Genomic DNA, 15,811 nt, shown 5'->3' with positions numbered 1-15,811 from the left:
CTACTCTGTAAAGTGCACTGCAATAACTCAATTCGCCTTCGTACTCCTAATCAACGCGATTTTTACAACTTTGGCAGAGGGTAAAGTCCACAAAACTTAGTCCACTCTGTTCGTAACAGATTCTAATTTTGGGAACAGAAAACTGTATTGAGATCAAATGTTTAGTCGATGAGAAAATGTGCAGAATCTCGGCCAAAATCCATCGAGTTCCATCTTCTCCCACTGCGGGCCACTGGGCTTCCTCTCACTACCACTCACTACCAAATTTGGCGTTTCCACTCACTACCAAATATGGTAGTGGAAACGCCAAGCGGATGCTTCACATTTACACATCCGGTGGAATATCTGTCTCATTGTTCTATCTGTGGCTCAATGGTTCCCAGTTCCCAGTTGTTTCGAACGCGACATGTCTCAAGTGTGTGTTTAAGATCCAACCGGCGATGTCACGCATCTAAATTTACATTTGTGTAAACGGTGTAACAACAGTGTGGGGTAAGATCCGAAGTGAATACACATGAATAAATATATTATTTGACAAGCAGTTTACTGTTTAGAACGATGTAAAAGGAGCTAGCTACTGTACTTGGTGTGTAATAGATTGACCGTTAGCTAGCCAGTTCCTAGCTAGTCAGCAGTCAGTCCAAAGAACACTCTTAGTCATTCAGTAGCTAGCTAGATAGATACTGCTTGGTCACTAGCCTTTTTCACTTTCTGTTCAGTGTCTGTCTGCCAGCCCCCTCCCCAGTGGTGGAAAAAGTACTCAATTGTCATACTTTAGTAAAAGTAAAGATACCTTAATAGAAAATTACTCAATTAAAAGTGAAAGTCACCCAGTAAAATACCACTTGAGTAAAGGTCTAAAACTATTTGGTTTAAAATATACTTAAGTATTAAAAGTAAATTGAATTTCTAAAATATCCTTAAGTATTAAATGTATAAATCATTTCGAATTCCTTATACTAAGCAAAGCAGACAACACCATTAAAAAATATATACATTATTTAGTGAGTCCGCCAGATCCGAGGCAGTAGGGATGACCAGGGAGGTTCTCTTGATAAGTGTGAATTGGACCATTTCCTGTCAAAATGTAACGAGTACTTTTGGGTGTCAGGCAAAATGTATGGAGTACAAAGTACATTATTTTCTTTAGGAATATAGTGAAGTAAATGTAAATGTTGCCAAAACTTTAAATAGTAAAGTACAGATACCCCCAAAAAATGACTTAAGTAGTACTTTAAAGTATTTAACTTAAGGACTTTACACCACTGCCCCTCCCTGTCTCTCCTAGCTCTCTCTCTCACCCCTCTCTTTCTCTCTCTCTCGCTCTCTCTGTCTGGCTGCCTGTCCGTGTCTCTTCTAACAAACCTATTCCACCACTGTTTTACAGCAGAGGAGAATCATCATGAAGACTCTGCTGGTGTTTGACTTCGACGACACCTTGGTGGATGACAACAGCGACACCTGGGTTATTCAGTGTATCCCGGACCAATGCCTGCCAGACCTGGTCAAGAACTCCTACCAGAAGGGACGCTGGACAGAGTACATGGGCAGAGTCATGTCCTATATAGGAGACCAGGACATCAGCCCCGATACAATCCGAAGTGTGATGGAGACAATACCGTTTACAGATGGAATGATTGAACTGTTGACGTTCATTGTGAGTAACAAGAACGACATTGACTGCATCATCATCTCAGATTCAAACACAGTGTTCATCGACTGGATACTGCAAGTGGCTGGGGTTCAAGCCGCGGTCGACCAAGTCTTCACCAACCCGGCTACGTTTGACAAGCGTGGATACATGGAGATAGAATGCTACCATTCTCACCAGTGTAGCCAGTGCCCTGTCAATCTGTGTAAGAGGAAAGTGCTGGCTGATTTCCTAGCAGGGCAGTTGAAAGGAGGGGTAGACTATCAGAGAACTTTCTATGTAGGGGACGGAGGGAACGACCTTTGCCCTTCCAACAGTCTAAGGGAAGGAGATGTGGTGTTCCCTAGAAAGGGTTACACCTTGGAGAGGCTGCTCTCTAGACAGAGTGCACAACAAGGAGAGGGTTCATCGAACCCAAGAGTCATAGGATGGACAAGTGGAAAAGAGATCCTGATGGAACTGAAAGCATGTGTTCCCCTGTAGGGATAGTGTACAGCTCTTTCTCATACTAAAATAAGTGTACTTGCAACGATAAAAAGTATACCAAATGCTTGAGAGGGAAGGATTGTGTCTTTGTCCTGTTTTGAAAAGTTTTTGAAAATTCTGTTTTAAATTTGTGGGACTGTATCACATCACTTTCTCAGGTTCAGATGCAAATTAATGTACATCTTTGTTTTTGTCTTTAGCAAATGTAGAGAGAAACAGAACCCAGGAGACAGAAAAGGAAAAAACGAATCACACCTGTAAATTACATGTTATAACTGTTTATAATCAAATATATATTCTAGGATGTACAGTCAATAAAATACATTGGCATCACTTTTACTAGGGCACTATCTATGTGAAAAATGTATTACCAGTCCAGTGTATTATTAACAGTCCAGTGTATTACCAGTGCAATTATTTGTTGTCTCTACTAGGCTCTATTCTGAGTGTTATGATATAAATGGACGGTTTCTGCTTCAGCAGTGCGGTTTCGTGGACCGTGACCCCGTCTCCCTGTCTCCCAAGATACCCCTCTGTCTGTCCCTTGTTTGTGTCAATACGCTGATAGTAGGACGAGGCGCGGTGAATGTGATTGGTCGAACGCTGCTATTTGCGGCTGGTAAGATTATCAGAGGCGCTGCTGTCTGCGGCGGAGATGCTCTGTCACAACAGCTGAGCGCCTGCCGCGTCAACATAAATAGATAACGAAACTAAATAGCGGAATGTCCGTTATTTTCTAAAAGGACTGTCCGGGGTTTATTCAATTGGTTGGTTTAGAAGGGAATTGCGTATAAATAAGGATCTACAACAGATGGCGTGTGATGCCTTTTGACCCGCTCCAAACACAGAATGCTTTAACAACAGGATAATAAACCACGTCGAGCAGGTAGATATGTGGCTATTGTTCAGTGAGCTGTGTTAATGATCTTCACTCGGGACTATTTAGATTGAATAGTATTCTGTCAAGTATATGTAGGCCTATGTGAATGCATTACATTGTGTTTTAAATAAGACTACTAATAGATTACATGATCAATACTCTCTGGATCCATTGTAAATCCATGCTTACTATCTGTGCTCAGTAAATCGTTTTTTGCAAGGTGTTGCTGCTTACAGTATTGCAAAATGTTCATTATGCAATGTTTTCTGTTTTAGCAATAAACCCAATTTGATTCTATCACGCTTCATTCATTTAAATGTCATGTTGAAACTAATTCCCATTGCGGTTTGCATTCTACAGACCATAGCCTGTCTTAACGTCAGTATAACCAGATGTGTAAAGGGACAGGGAAGTCCAACGTCATATGTTCTGTATTACTCATGTATAATGCATGGATGTGCCAAGTCAATGCCATACATTTTTAAAGGGTACATTAAGATATTTAATGTCTCGTGTTTCAGGAACACAATGTCATCTAAGGGACAGGAGTCGCCGGAATCCTCGTACACCTATGATTTCTGTGACCTAACCCATCCCACGGAGGTTCTAGAAGCCCTCAGAGAATACTACACAGAAGGCTTGTTCACTGACATAGCTCTACAGTGCTCTACAGGGGAGGTCTTCCACTGCCATAAAGTGGCTCTATGCTCCCGTAGTTCCTACTTCAGAGCCATGTTCACAGCAGATATGAGAGAGCGGTCCCACAGTGTCATCAGACTGCCTGGGGTAGATGTGGAGGTGCTGATGACTCTGATGGACTATGTATACACCTCCAAGGTAGGGTACACCTCTGAGACCATTTATGAGTGACTGTCCATTATATAAATGTACAGTCGTGGCCAAAAGTTTTGAGAATGACACAAATATTAATTTCCACAATGTCTGCTGCCTCAGTGTCTTTAGATATTTTTGTCAGATGTTACTATGGAATACTGAAGTATAATTACAAGCATTTCATAAGTGTCAAAGGCTTTTATTGACAATTACATGAAGTTGATGCAAAGAGTCAATATTTGTAGTGTTGACCCTTCTTTTTCAAGACCTCTGCAATCCACCCTGACATGCTGTCAATTAACTTCTGGGCCACATCCTGACTGATGGCAGCCCATTCTTGCTTATCACTTTTGCCTCATGGCAAGATGCTCCATCATGCTGGAAAAGGTATTGTTTGTCACCAAACTGTTCCTGGATGGTTGGGAGAAGTTGCTCTCGGAGGATGTGTTGGTACCATTCTTTATTCATGGCTGTGTTCTTAGGAAAAATTATGAGTGAGCCCACTCCCTTGGCTGAGAAGCAATCCCACACATGAATGGTCTCAGGATGCTTTACTGTTGGCATGACACAGGACTGATAGTAGCGTTCAGCTTGTCTTCTCCGGACAAGCTTTTTTCCGGATGCCCCAAACAATCGGAAAGGGGATTCATCAGAGAAAATGACTTTACCTCAGTCCTCAGCAGTCCAATCCCTGTACCTTTTGCAAAATATCAGTCTGTCCCTGATGTTTTTCCTGGAGAGAAGTGGCTTCTTTGCTGCCCTTCTTGACACCAGGCCATCCTCCAAAAGTCTTCACCTCACTGTGCATGCAGATGCACAATGCACAATGCCTGCTGCCATTCCTGAGCAAGCTCTGTACTGGTGGTGCCCCGATCCCGCAGCTGAATCAACTTTAGGAGACGGTCCTGGCGCTTGCTGGACTTTCTTGGACGCCCTGAAGGCTTTTTCACAACAATTGAACCGCTCTCCTTGAAGTTCTTGATGATCCGATAAATGGTTGATTTAGGTGCAATCTTACTGGCAGCAATATCCTTGCCTGTGAAGCTCTTTTTGTGCAAAGCAATGATGACGGCACGTGTTTCCTTGCAGGTAACCATGGGTGACAGAGGAAGAACAATGATTCCAAGCACCACCCTCCTTTTGAAGCTTCCAGTCTGTTATTCGAACTCAATCAGCATGACAGAGTGATCTCCAGCCTTGTCCTTGTTAACACTCACACCTGTGTTAACGAGATAATCACTGACATGATGTCAGCCGGTCCTTTTGTGGCAGGGCTGAAATGCAGTGGAAATGTTTTGGGGGGATTCAGTTCATTTGCATGGCAAAGAGGGACTTTGCAATTAATTGCAATTCGTCTGATCACTCTTCATAACATTCTGGAGTATATGCAAATTGCCATCATACAACCTGAGGCAGCAGACTTTGTGAAAATCAATATTTGTGTCGTTCTCAAAACTTTTGGCCATGACTGTAGTAGCCTAATATTAAAAAATGTTATGTATTTTTTAATTTCTATTTAACCTTTATTTAAGTAGGCAAGTCAGTTAAGAACAAATTCTTATTTACAATGACGGGATTTTCGTCTGTTAAAATAATCTTTATCAATGATGAAACATAAGAAAAACATTCCACCCACGAGGCCAAAGAGGACACTTTTTGTCATTGACTGCAGGAAAGAGCTATATAATACCCTACATGATCAAAAGTATGTGGACACCCGCTCGTCCAACATCTCATTCCTAAATCACGGGCATTAATATGGAGTTGGTCATCCCCTTTGCTGCTATAACAGCCTCCCCTCTTCTGGGAAGGCTTTCCACTCTGTTGGAACATTGCTGCGGGGACTTGCATCCATTCAGCCACAAGAGCATTAGTGAGGTTGGGCACTGATGTTGGGCGATTAGGCCTGGCTCGCAGTCGGGGTTCCAATTCATCCCAAAGGTGTTCGATGGGGTTGAGGTCAGGGCTCTGTGCAGGCCAGTCAAGTTTTCCACACTTATCTCGACAAACCATTTCTGTATGGACCTTGCTTTGTGCACGGGGGCATTGTCATAATGAAACAGGAAAGGGCCTTCACCAAAACTGTTGCCAAAAAACTTGGAAGCACATAATCATCTAGAATGTCATTGCGTGCTGTAGTGTTAAGATTTCCCGTCACTGGAACTAAGGTCTCTAGCCCGACCCATGAAAAGCAGCCCCAGACCATTATTCCTGCTCCGCCAAACAGTCGGCACTGTGCATTTGGGCAGTTGGCGTTCTCTTGGCATCCGCCAAACCCAGATTCGACCATTGGACAGCCAGGTGGTGAAGTGTGATTCATCACTCCAGAATACGCATTTCCAAAGATCCAGAGTCCAATGGTGGCGAGCTTTACACCACTCCAGCCGACGCTTGGCATTGCGCATGGTGATCTTAGGCTTGTGTGCGGCTGCTCTGCCATGGAAACCCATTTCATGAAGCTCCTGACGAACAGTTATTGTGCTGACGTTGCTTCCAGAGGCAGTTTGGAAATCTGTAGTGAGTGTTGCAACCGAGGACAGATGATTTTTACACGCTTCAGCCCTCAGCGGTCCTGTTCTGTGAGCTTGTGTGGCTTACCACTTCGCGGCTCAGCCGTTGTTGTTCCTAGACGTTTACACTTCACAATAACAGCACTGACAGTTTACCGGGGCAGAAATTTGACAAACTGACTTGTTGGAAAGGTGGCATCCTATGACAGTGCCACGTTGAAAGTCACTGAGCGCTTCAGTAAGGCCATTCTACTGCCAATGTCTCGATTTTGTACACCCGTCAGCAATGGGTGTGGCTGAAATAGCCGAATCCACACATTTTAAGGGGTGTTCACATACTTTTGTATATATAGTGTAAGTTATTTCCTGCATCCCAAATGGCACCCTATTCCCAGACAGTGCAATATGGGCCCTATGGGCGCTGGTCAAAAGTAGTGCAGAATAGGGTGCTATTTGGGACGCAACTCTAAACTCTCTCCCTCCCAGGCCTCCATTACCCAGTGGAATGTAGAGTCTCTGCTGGAGGCTGCAGACCTGCTGCAGTTCGGAGCCGTGAAAACGGCCTGTGAGAACTTCCTGGTTCGTCTCCTCGACGTCGACAACTGTCTGGGCATGCTCAGTTTCGCCCAGCTCCATGTGTGTCTGTCCCTGGAGAAGGAGGCACGCAGGGTCCTGCTCTGCCGCTTCCACGAGGTATAGGTTCAGGTTTAGGTTTTGGATTATTCCTACATCGTGGTACATATACAGAAACAAACAACAAATATGATGTAATTCAATATATATATATAAAAACTAATCAGGTATGTATTCTACTAAATCAATAGATGTGTTTATTAAATGTCTTTAGTGATTTGGGGGTGTCGTTTTCTCAGGTGGTGAGAGAGGAGGAGTTCCAGGAGCTGGGGGTGGAGAAGGTGAGGAGCCTCCTGCAGGAGGAGAACCTGCCGGAGGTGTTGAAAGAGGCGGTGCTGGTGGAGGGGGTGGTGAGGTGGCTGGCCCACGATACTCTTGCCCGCAGGGGACACTTCCAGGAGCTTCTTCACTCCGCCCACTTAGACCTGAAGGAAGAGTACCTCAGGACTGCCTTGGAGCTTCATAGAGAGTGTCTGGAGACTGGCGCTGAAGACATCCACTCTCTATTTGTCCAAGCTCTGAAGACTGCTTTTAATATCAATAAAAGCCCTCCGGAACACTGCAGAAGGAGCAGGAGACTGACCTCCAGGATGTTTGTGATAGGAGGGTACCACTGGCACCCTCTGTCTGAGGTCCAGACCTGGGACCCGGTCACGGACCAGTGGCAGCAGGGGGAGGATATGCCAGACCACACCAGGGAGAGTTATGGAGTTTCCCTCCTGGGCTCCAACATCTACATTAGCGGCGGCTACAGGACAGACACTACAGAGGCTCTAGATACAGTGTGGGTTTACAGCAGTGATGCTGATAAGTGGACACAGGGGCAGCCCATGCTGACAGCGAGGTACTACCACTGTTCTGTGGCTCTGCATGGGTGTGTCTACGTCATAGGAGGGTACAGAGGAGGGGCGCCCATGGGGGAAACGGAATTCTATGACCCCCTGAAAATGAAGTGGATTTCAGTAGCTAATATGGTACAAGGTAGGTTGGCCTATGAAGGTTTAGAATATGACACAGTTGTGTAACTTGACAGTTGATTTTTTGTTGTACGTTTTGTCATATAGTGAATGTATTTGTTTACTGTGACAATTCTTTCTTTCCTTCCTTCCTTCCTTCCTTCCTTCCTTCCTTCCTTCCTTCCTTCCTTCCTTCCTTCCTTCCTTCCTTCCTTCCTTCCTTCCTTCCTTCCTTCCTTCCTTCCTTCCTTCCTTCCTTCCTTCCTTCCTTCCTTCCTTCCTTCTCTTGTCACAGGTGTGGGGAACGCTACGGCCTGTGTTCTGAGAGACACAATATATGTGGCAGGCGGTCACTATGGTCACAAGGGAAGCTGCACCTATGATAAGATTCAGACCTACAGGGCAGACGTCAATGAATGGAGCATAACAACGACCTGTCCTCATCCAGGTACCACAACACAACTCGGTTATATCATCCCTGGTTCTATAGAGCTACAGAGAGATAAACTCAGTTATATCATCCCTGGTTCTATAGAGCTACAGAGAGATAAACTCTGTTATATCAGCCCTGGTTCTATAGAGCTACAGAGAGATAAACTCTGTTATATCAGCCCTGGTTCTATAGAGCTACAGAGAGATAAACTCTGTTATATCAGCCCTGGTTCTATAGAGCTACAGAGAGATAAACTCTGTTATATCAGACCTGGTTCTATAGAGCTACAGAGAGATAAACTCTGTTATATCAGCCCTGGTTCTATAGAGCTACAGAGAGATAAACTCTGTTATATCAGCCCTGGTTCTATAGAGCTACAGAGAGATAAACTCTGTTATATCAGCCCTGGTTCTATAGAGCTACAGAGAGATAAACTCTGTTATATCAGCCCTGGTTCTATGGAGCTACAGAGAGATAAACTCTGTTATATCAGCCCTGGTTCTATAGAGCTACAGAGAGATAAACTGTTATATCAGCCCTGGTTCTATAGAGCTACAGAGAGATAAACTGTTATATCAGCCCTGGTTCTATGGAGCTACAGAGAGATAAACTCTGTTATATCAGCCCTGGTTCTATAGAGCTACAGAGAGATAAACTGTTATATCAGCCCTGGTTCTATGGAGCTACAGAGAGATAAACTGTTATATCAGCCCTGGTTCTATAGAGCTACAGAGAGATAAACTGTTATATCAGCCCTGGTTCTATAGAGCTACAGAGAGATAAACTGTTATATCAGCCCTGGTTCTATGGAGCTACAGAGAGATAAACTCTGTTATATCAGCCCTGGTTCTATGGAGCTACAGAGAGATAAACTGTTATATCAGCCCTGGTTCTATAGAGCTACAGAGAGATACACTCTGTTATATCAGCCCTGGTTCTATGGAGCTACAGAGAGATAAACTGTTATATCAGCCCTGGTTCTATGGAGCTACAGAGAGATAAACTGTTATATCAGCCCTGGTTCTATAGAGCTACAGAGAGATAAACTCTGTTATATCAGCCCTGGTTCTATAGAGCTACAGAGAGATAAACTGTTATATCAGCCCTGGTTCTATGGAGCTACAGAGAGATAAACTGTTATATCAGCCCTGGTTCTATGGAGCTACAGAGAGATAAACTGTTATATCAGCCCTGGTTCTATAGAGCTACAGAGAGATAAACTGTTATATCAGCCCTGGTTCTATGGAGCTACAGAGAGATAAACTGTTATATCAGCCCTGGTTCTATGGAGCTACAGAGAGATAAACTGTTATATCAGCCCTGGTTCTATAGAGCTACAGAGAGATAAACTGTTATATCAGCCCTGGTTCTATAGAGCTACAGAGAGATAAACTGTTATATCAGCCCTGGTTCTATAGAGCTACAGAGAGATAAACTGTTATATCAGCCCTGGTTCTATAGAGCTACAGAGAGATAAACTGTTATATCAGCCCTGGTTCTATAGAGCTACAGAGAGATAAACTGTTATATCAGCCCTGGTTCTATGGAGCTACAGAGAGATAAACTGTTATATCAGCCCTGGTTCTATGGAGCTACAGAGAGATAAACTGTTATATCAGCCCTGGTTCTATAGAGCTACAGAGAGATAAACTCTGTTATATCAGCCCTGGTTCTATAGAGCTACAGAGAGATAAACTGTTATATCAGCCCTGGTTCTATGGAGCTACAGAGAGATAAACTCTGTTATATCAGCCCTGGTTCTATAGAGCTACAGAGAGATAAACTGTTATATCAGCCCTGGTTCTATGGAGCTACAGAGAGATAAACTCTGTTATATCAGCCCTGGTTCTATGGAGCTACAGAGAGATAAACTGTTATATCAGCCCTGGTTCTATGGAGCTACAGAGAGATAAACTCTGTTATATCAGCCCTGGTTCTATAGAGCTACAGAGAGATAAACTGTTATATCAGCCCTGGCTCTATGGAGCTACAGAGAGATAAACTGTTATATCAGCCCTGGTTCTATAGAGCTACAGAGAGATAAACTCTGTTATATCAGCCCTGGTTCTATAGAGCTACAGAGAGATAAACTGTTATATCAGCCCTGGCTCTATGGAGCTACAGAGAGATAAACTGTTATATCAGCCCTGGTTCTATAGAGCTACAGAGAGATAAACTCTGTTATATCAGCCCTGGTTCTATAGAGCTACAGAGAGATAAACTGTTATATCAGCCCTGGTTCTATAGAGCTACAGAGAGATAAACTGTTATATCAGCCCTGGTTCTATAGAGCTACAGAGAGATAAACTGTTATATCAGCCCTGGTTCTATGGAGCTACAGAGAGATAAACTGTTATATCAGCCCTGGTTCTATAGAGCTACAGAGAGATAAACTCTGTTATATCAGCCCTGGTTCTATAGAGCTACAGAGAGATACACTCTGTTATATCAGCCCTGGCTCTATGGAGCTACAGAGAGATAAACTCTGTTATATCAGCCCTGGTTCTATAGAGCTACAGAGAGATAAACTCTGTTATATCAGCCCTGGTTCTATAGAGCTACAGAGAGATACACTCTGTTATATCAGCCCTGGTTCTATAGAGCTACAGAGAGATAAACTCTGTTATATCAGCCCTGGTTCTATAGAGCTACAGAGAGATAAACTCTGTTATATCAGCCCTGGTTCTATAGAGCTACAGAGAGATACACTCTGTTATATCAGCCCTGGTTCTATAGAGCTACAGAGAGATACACTCTGTTATATCAGCCCTGGTTCTATAGAGCTACAGAGAGATAAACTCTGTTATATCAGCCCTGGTTCTATAGAGCTACAGAGAGATACACTCTGTTATATCAGCCCTGGTTCTATAGAGCTACAGAGAGATAAACTGTTATATCAGCCCTGGCTCTATGGAGCTACAGAGAGATAAACTGTTATATCAGCCCTGGCTCTATGGAGCTACAGAGAGATACACTCTGTTATATCAGCCCTGGTTCTATAGAGCTACAGAGAGATACACTCTGTTATATCAGCCCTGGTTCTATGGAGCTACAGAGAGATAAACTGTTATATCAGCCCTGGCTCTATGGAGCTACAGAGAGATAAACTGTTATATCAGCCCTGGCTCTATGGAGCTACAGAGAGATAAACTGTTATATCAGCCCTGGCTCTATGGAGCTACAGAGAGATACACTCTGTTATATCAGCCCTGGTTCTATAGAGCTACAGAGAGATACACTCTGTTATATCAGCCCTGGTTCTATGGAGCTACAGAGAGATAAACTGTTATATCAGCCCTGGCTCTATGGAGCTACAGAGAGATAAACTGTTATATCAGCCCTGGCTCTATGGAGCTACAGAGAGATAAACTGTTATATCAGCCCTGGTTCTATAGAGCTACAGAGAGATACACTCTGTTATATCAGCCCTGGTTCTATGGAGCTACAGAGAGATACACTCTGTTATATCAGCCCTGGTTCTATGGAGCTACAGAGAGATACACTCTGTTATATCAGCCCTGGTTCTATAGAGCTACAGAGAGATACACTCTGTTATATCAGCCCTGGTTCTATGGAGCTACAGAGAGATAAACTGTTATATCAGCCCTGGCTCTATGGAGCTACAGAGAGATAAACTGTTATATCAGCCCTGGTTCTATGGAGCTACAGAGAGATAAACTGTTATATCAGCCCTGGCTCTATGGAGCTACAGAGAGATACACTCTGTTATATCAGCCCTGGTTCTATAGAGCTACAGAGAGATACACTCTGTTATATCAGCCCTGGTTCTATGGAGCTACAGAGAGATACACTCTGTTATATCAGCCCTGGTTCTATGGAGCTACAGAGAGATAAACTGTTATATCAGCCCTGGTTCTATAGAGCTACAGAGAGATACACTCTGTTATATCAGCCCTGGTTCTATGGAGCTACAGAGAGATACACTCTGTTATATCAGCCCTGGCTCTATGGAGCTACAGAGAGAAAATGGGACAGTGCATTAAAATCCAAAGGTTCTGGTGCGGCTCAACCACACGAGGAACTCTGTTAATAACTAACTTACCCCCGGCTTGAAGGAATTATGAAAAACAAATAGTTATGGTGTAGTGCAGCATTCAAATTTTACACAAATATGAATGCAGAGATGTCTACTCTCTTGAAGCAAAACACACACCATGTAAAGTGATGCACATAAGTAGTAGTCATCCTTCCTGTATTTGAGCAAAGATCATTTATTTGACCTCTGTGCATCAGAACTAAATCCATGAATGAATCTGTCTTGACCGTCCCTTAGAGTACGGCCTGTGCCTGGTGTCACTGCATCCCAAGCTGTACCTGGTGGGTGGTCAGACCACCATCACAGACTGTTACGAACCGGACAGAGATGAGTGGCGCCAGCTGGCCAGGACCAATGAGAGGAGGATGGAGTGTGGCGCCGTGGCCATGAACGAGTCCCTGTACGTCACCGGGGGCTACTCCTACTCCAAGGGCACCTACCTGCAGAGCGTGGAGAGGTACGACCCCGAACAGGACACCTGGGAGATCGTGGGGAATTTACCTGGAGCGGCGCGGTCACATGGATGTGTCTGTGTTTACGGTGTTTAGAGAGAGCGAGAGAGAGAGAGAGAGAGAGAGAGAGAGAGAGAGAGAGAGAGAGAAAGAGAGTGGGTGCGTTCCAGGTTGTCAGTAATGCAGTTGTGGGTGTGTGTGTTTATAGTGTTTAGAGGCAGAGTGGGGGTCTTTATTGCTGTTGTGCTGCGCTGCACATCTCAGAAAATAGTTTTCATAAACTATATATTGTATTCCTGTTGTTTACCACTTACCCAGGCGTTGTGAGATCGTGTGACTGCATTTGAGACAACCTGGAACGTGTCCTTTGTTACTGCTCCATTCAGAGGACTTTTTCAGACATCTGATCACATCTGATCTACCTCATCCTGTTGTCCTACTATAGACACGTGAATATTTATTGTGTCCGATTAAGAGATTTTTGGGCGTGAAATGTTCCCCTATGCTTGAAGTGGGGGCCTGAGTGAAAAAGTTTAGGAACCCCTGAATTAGATAACTAACGGTGTGTTGTTTACAATGATTTGTTTGTTTTATACATTGTATTGTAAAACTTTTGATTGTGAAAATCATTTATTGGATTTTTACTTGATTTAGCCATTTTGAATGGCAGCAGCTGACACACATTGCAAAGCACCACTAGGGGATTTATACTAAAATATTTCTTAATATTTATTTTATTTATTTGAACAGGAAAAAAGAGGAGTTGATACCATACAAATGAATGTACAACTTTGCATAGTTTTCTATCTTTTAAATATAATTTTAAAAGAATCACCGGCAGTAGCCTTTCCTGCAGGACAATGACCAAATCGACCTCTTGTAACGGCTGTTGGAAGGAGAGGACCAAGGTGCAGCGTGGTACGTGTCCATATTTATTAAATGAACACTGAAATAACAAAAATAACGACCGAAACATAGAATGCCCACCCCAACTCACGCCCTGACCAAACCAAAATAGAGACATAACAAAGGAACTAAGGTCAGGGCGTGACACCTCTAGTGGCCTCGTGGGTGGAATGTTATTAAGATTTTTCATAATTTTATAATTAATAAACCTTTTTTGTGGGGTGGGAGGCGCAGAAAATCTGTTTTTATATGTCAAACGGCTTGGTTATATTTCAGTCTTCTGTGATGTATATAAAGTGTAATATTGGGATGCAAATTCAAAATGTAATACATTTCAACTCTATATCTGACATGATACAGGTGTCTTCTTTGTTAAACCCAGAACCATGTGTGTACTTTTGAAGAACAAAACCTCAACTACATTGGTAAGAACAACCCAGGCAGGTGAAGAAACACTCTGCTGAAGGTAAAAGGTTCAAACTAATTTGGTAAAGAGAATTAAATTGAACGAGTCATCATTTCCATAGTGTCTGTAAAGTAATTGCTGTTCACACCCACTCCACTGGGTAAAAACTGGTTGAATCGACGTTGTTGCCACGTCATTTCCACAACAAAAATGTAACGCGATGACGTTGAACCAACGTGGAAAACTGGATTTGCAAAAAAGTCATCAATGTAAAAGGAATTTAGTCTTTTGTTCACCCAAGTTTCAACCTAAATCCGATGACAGGGTGAGATTTTTTGTTGAATTCACGTTGAAATCACGTTAGTTGACAACGCAACCAAATGTAAATCAAAACTAGACGTTGAGCCGGTGTCTGTGCCCAGTGGGACATTTATGGATCTGGTGAGTTCCCGACAGAGTAGACCATGACATCCTGACTATACAGGAGAAGCAGCACGTGTGAAAATACCTCTCATACTCCCAGTGAGCGTTCCCAGCTGTCCCCCAGTACCACCTCTCAGTGAGCGCTCCCAGCTGTCCCCCATTACCACCTCCCAGTGAGCGCTCCCAGCTGTCCCCCAGTACCACCTCTCAGTGAGCGCTCCCAGCTGTCCCCCAGTACCACCTCTCAGTGAGTGCTCCCAGCTGTCCCCCATTACCACCTCCCAGTGAGCGCTCCCAGCTGTCCCCCAGTACCACCTCCCAGTGAGCGCTCCCAGCTGTCCCCCAGTACCACCTCTCAGTGAGTGCTCCCAGCTGTCCCCCAGTACCACCTCTCAGTGAGCGCTCCCAGCTGTCCCCCAGTACCACCTCTCAGTGAGTGCTCCCAGCTGTCCCCCATTACCACCTCCCAGTGAGCGCTCCCAGCTGTCCCCCAGTACCACCTCCCAGTGAGCGCTCCCAGCTGTCCCCCAGTACCACCTCTCAGTGAGTGCTCCCAGCTGTCCCCCATTACCACCTCCCAGTGAGCGCTCCCAGCTGTCCCCCAGTACCACCTCCCAGTGAGCGCTCCCAGCTGTCCCCCATTACCACCTCCCAGTGAGCGCTCCCAGCTGTCCCCCAGTACCACCTCTCAGTGAGCGCTCCCAGCTGTCCCCTGGTACCACCTCTCAGTGAGTGCTCCCAGCTGTCCCCCATTACCACCTCCCAGTGAGCGCTCCCAGCTGTCCCCCAGTACCACCTCCCAGTGAGCGCTCCCAGCTGTCCCCCAGTACCACCTCCCAGTGAGCACTCCCAGCTGTCCCCCAGTACCACCTCTCAGTGAGTGCTCCCAGCTGTCCCCCAGTACCACCTCCCAGTGAGCGCTCCCAGCTGTCCCCCAGTACCACCTCCCAGTGAGCGCTCCCAGCTGTCCCCCATTAGCACCTCCCAGTGAGCGTTCCCAGCTGTCCCCCATTACCACCTCCCAGTGAGCGCTCCCAGCTGTCCCCCAGTACCACATGCTGTCTGGCTGCTACTGGGGTTTTAACAATAGCTCAGTCCTACTGCCCCAGAGACCACAGCCGAGCAGAGTAGAGCACAGATAAGCAGAGAGAGACCATGTTGGGATAGGATCTAGTCTGTTACAA

At 44.7% G+C, this 15,811-nt stretch overlaps 2 protein-coding genes across 3 annotated transcripts; both read left to right on the top strand.

Annotated features, from left to right (window-relative positions):
- The first annotated feature begins 350 nt into the window (after positions 1 to 350).
- Positions 351 to 3,314, top strand: LOC120042177 (pyridoxal phosphate phosphatase PHOSPHO2-like). Of its 2 annotated transcripts, none has more exons than XM_038987047.1 (2): positions 351 to 492; positions 1,391 to 3,314. In XM_038987047.1, exon 2 carries the CDS (start codon positions 1,403 to 1,405, stop codon positions 2,132 to 2,134), a length of 732 nt encoding a protein of 243 aa, XP_038842975.1. In that variant the 5' UTR covers positions 351 to 492; positions 1,391 to 1,402; the 3' UTR covers positions 2,135 to 3,314. The 2 variants fall into 2 exon arrangements, with proteins under 2 accessions (XP_038842975.1, XP_038842974.1); XM_038987046.1 differs by having other exon boundaries at positions 1,388 to 3,314.
- A 231-nt stretch (positions 3,315 to 3,545) lies between these two features.
- LOC120042174 (kelch-like protein 23) lies at positions 3,546 to 12,988 on the top strand. Its single transcript, XM_038987038.1, has 5 exons — positions 3,546 to 3,854; positions 6,848 to 7,054; positions 7,234 to 7,975; positions 8,246 to 8,398; positions 12,678 to 12,988. The coding sequence occupies exons 1-5, from the start codon at positions 3,546 to 3,548 to the stop codon at positions 12,986 to 12,988; spliced, it is 1,722 nt and encodes a 573-aa protein (XP_038842966.1).
- The last annotated feature ends 2,823 nt before the right edge of the window (positions 12,989 to 15,811 follow it).

Source organism: Salvelinus namaycush, unplaced genomic scaffold (assembly GCF_016432855.1).
Source record: "Salvelinus namaycush isolate Seneca unplaced genomic scaffold, SaNama_1.0 Scaffold629, whole genome shotgun sequence".
NCBI lineage: Eukaryota > Metazoa > Chordata > Actinopteri > Salmoniformes > Salmonidae > Salvelinus > Salvelinus namaycush.
This window is presented reverse-complemented; position numbering and strand designations above follow the sequence as displayed.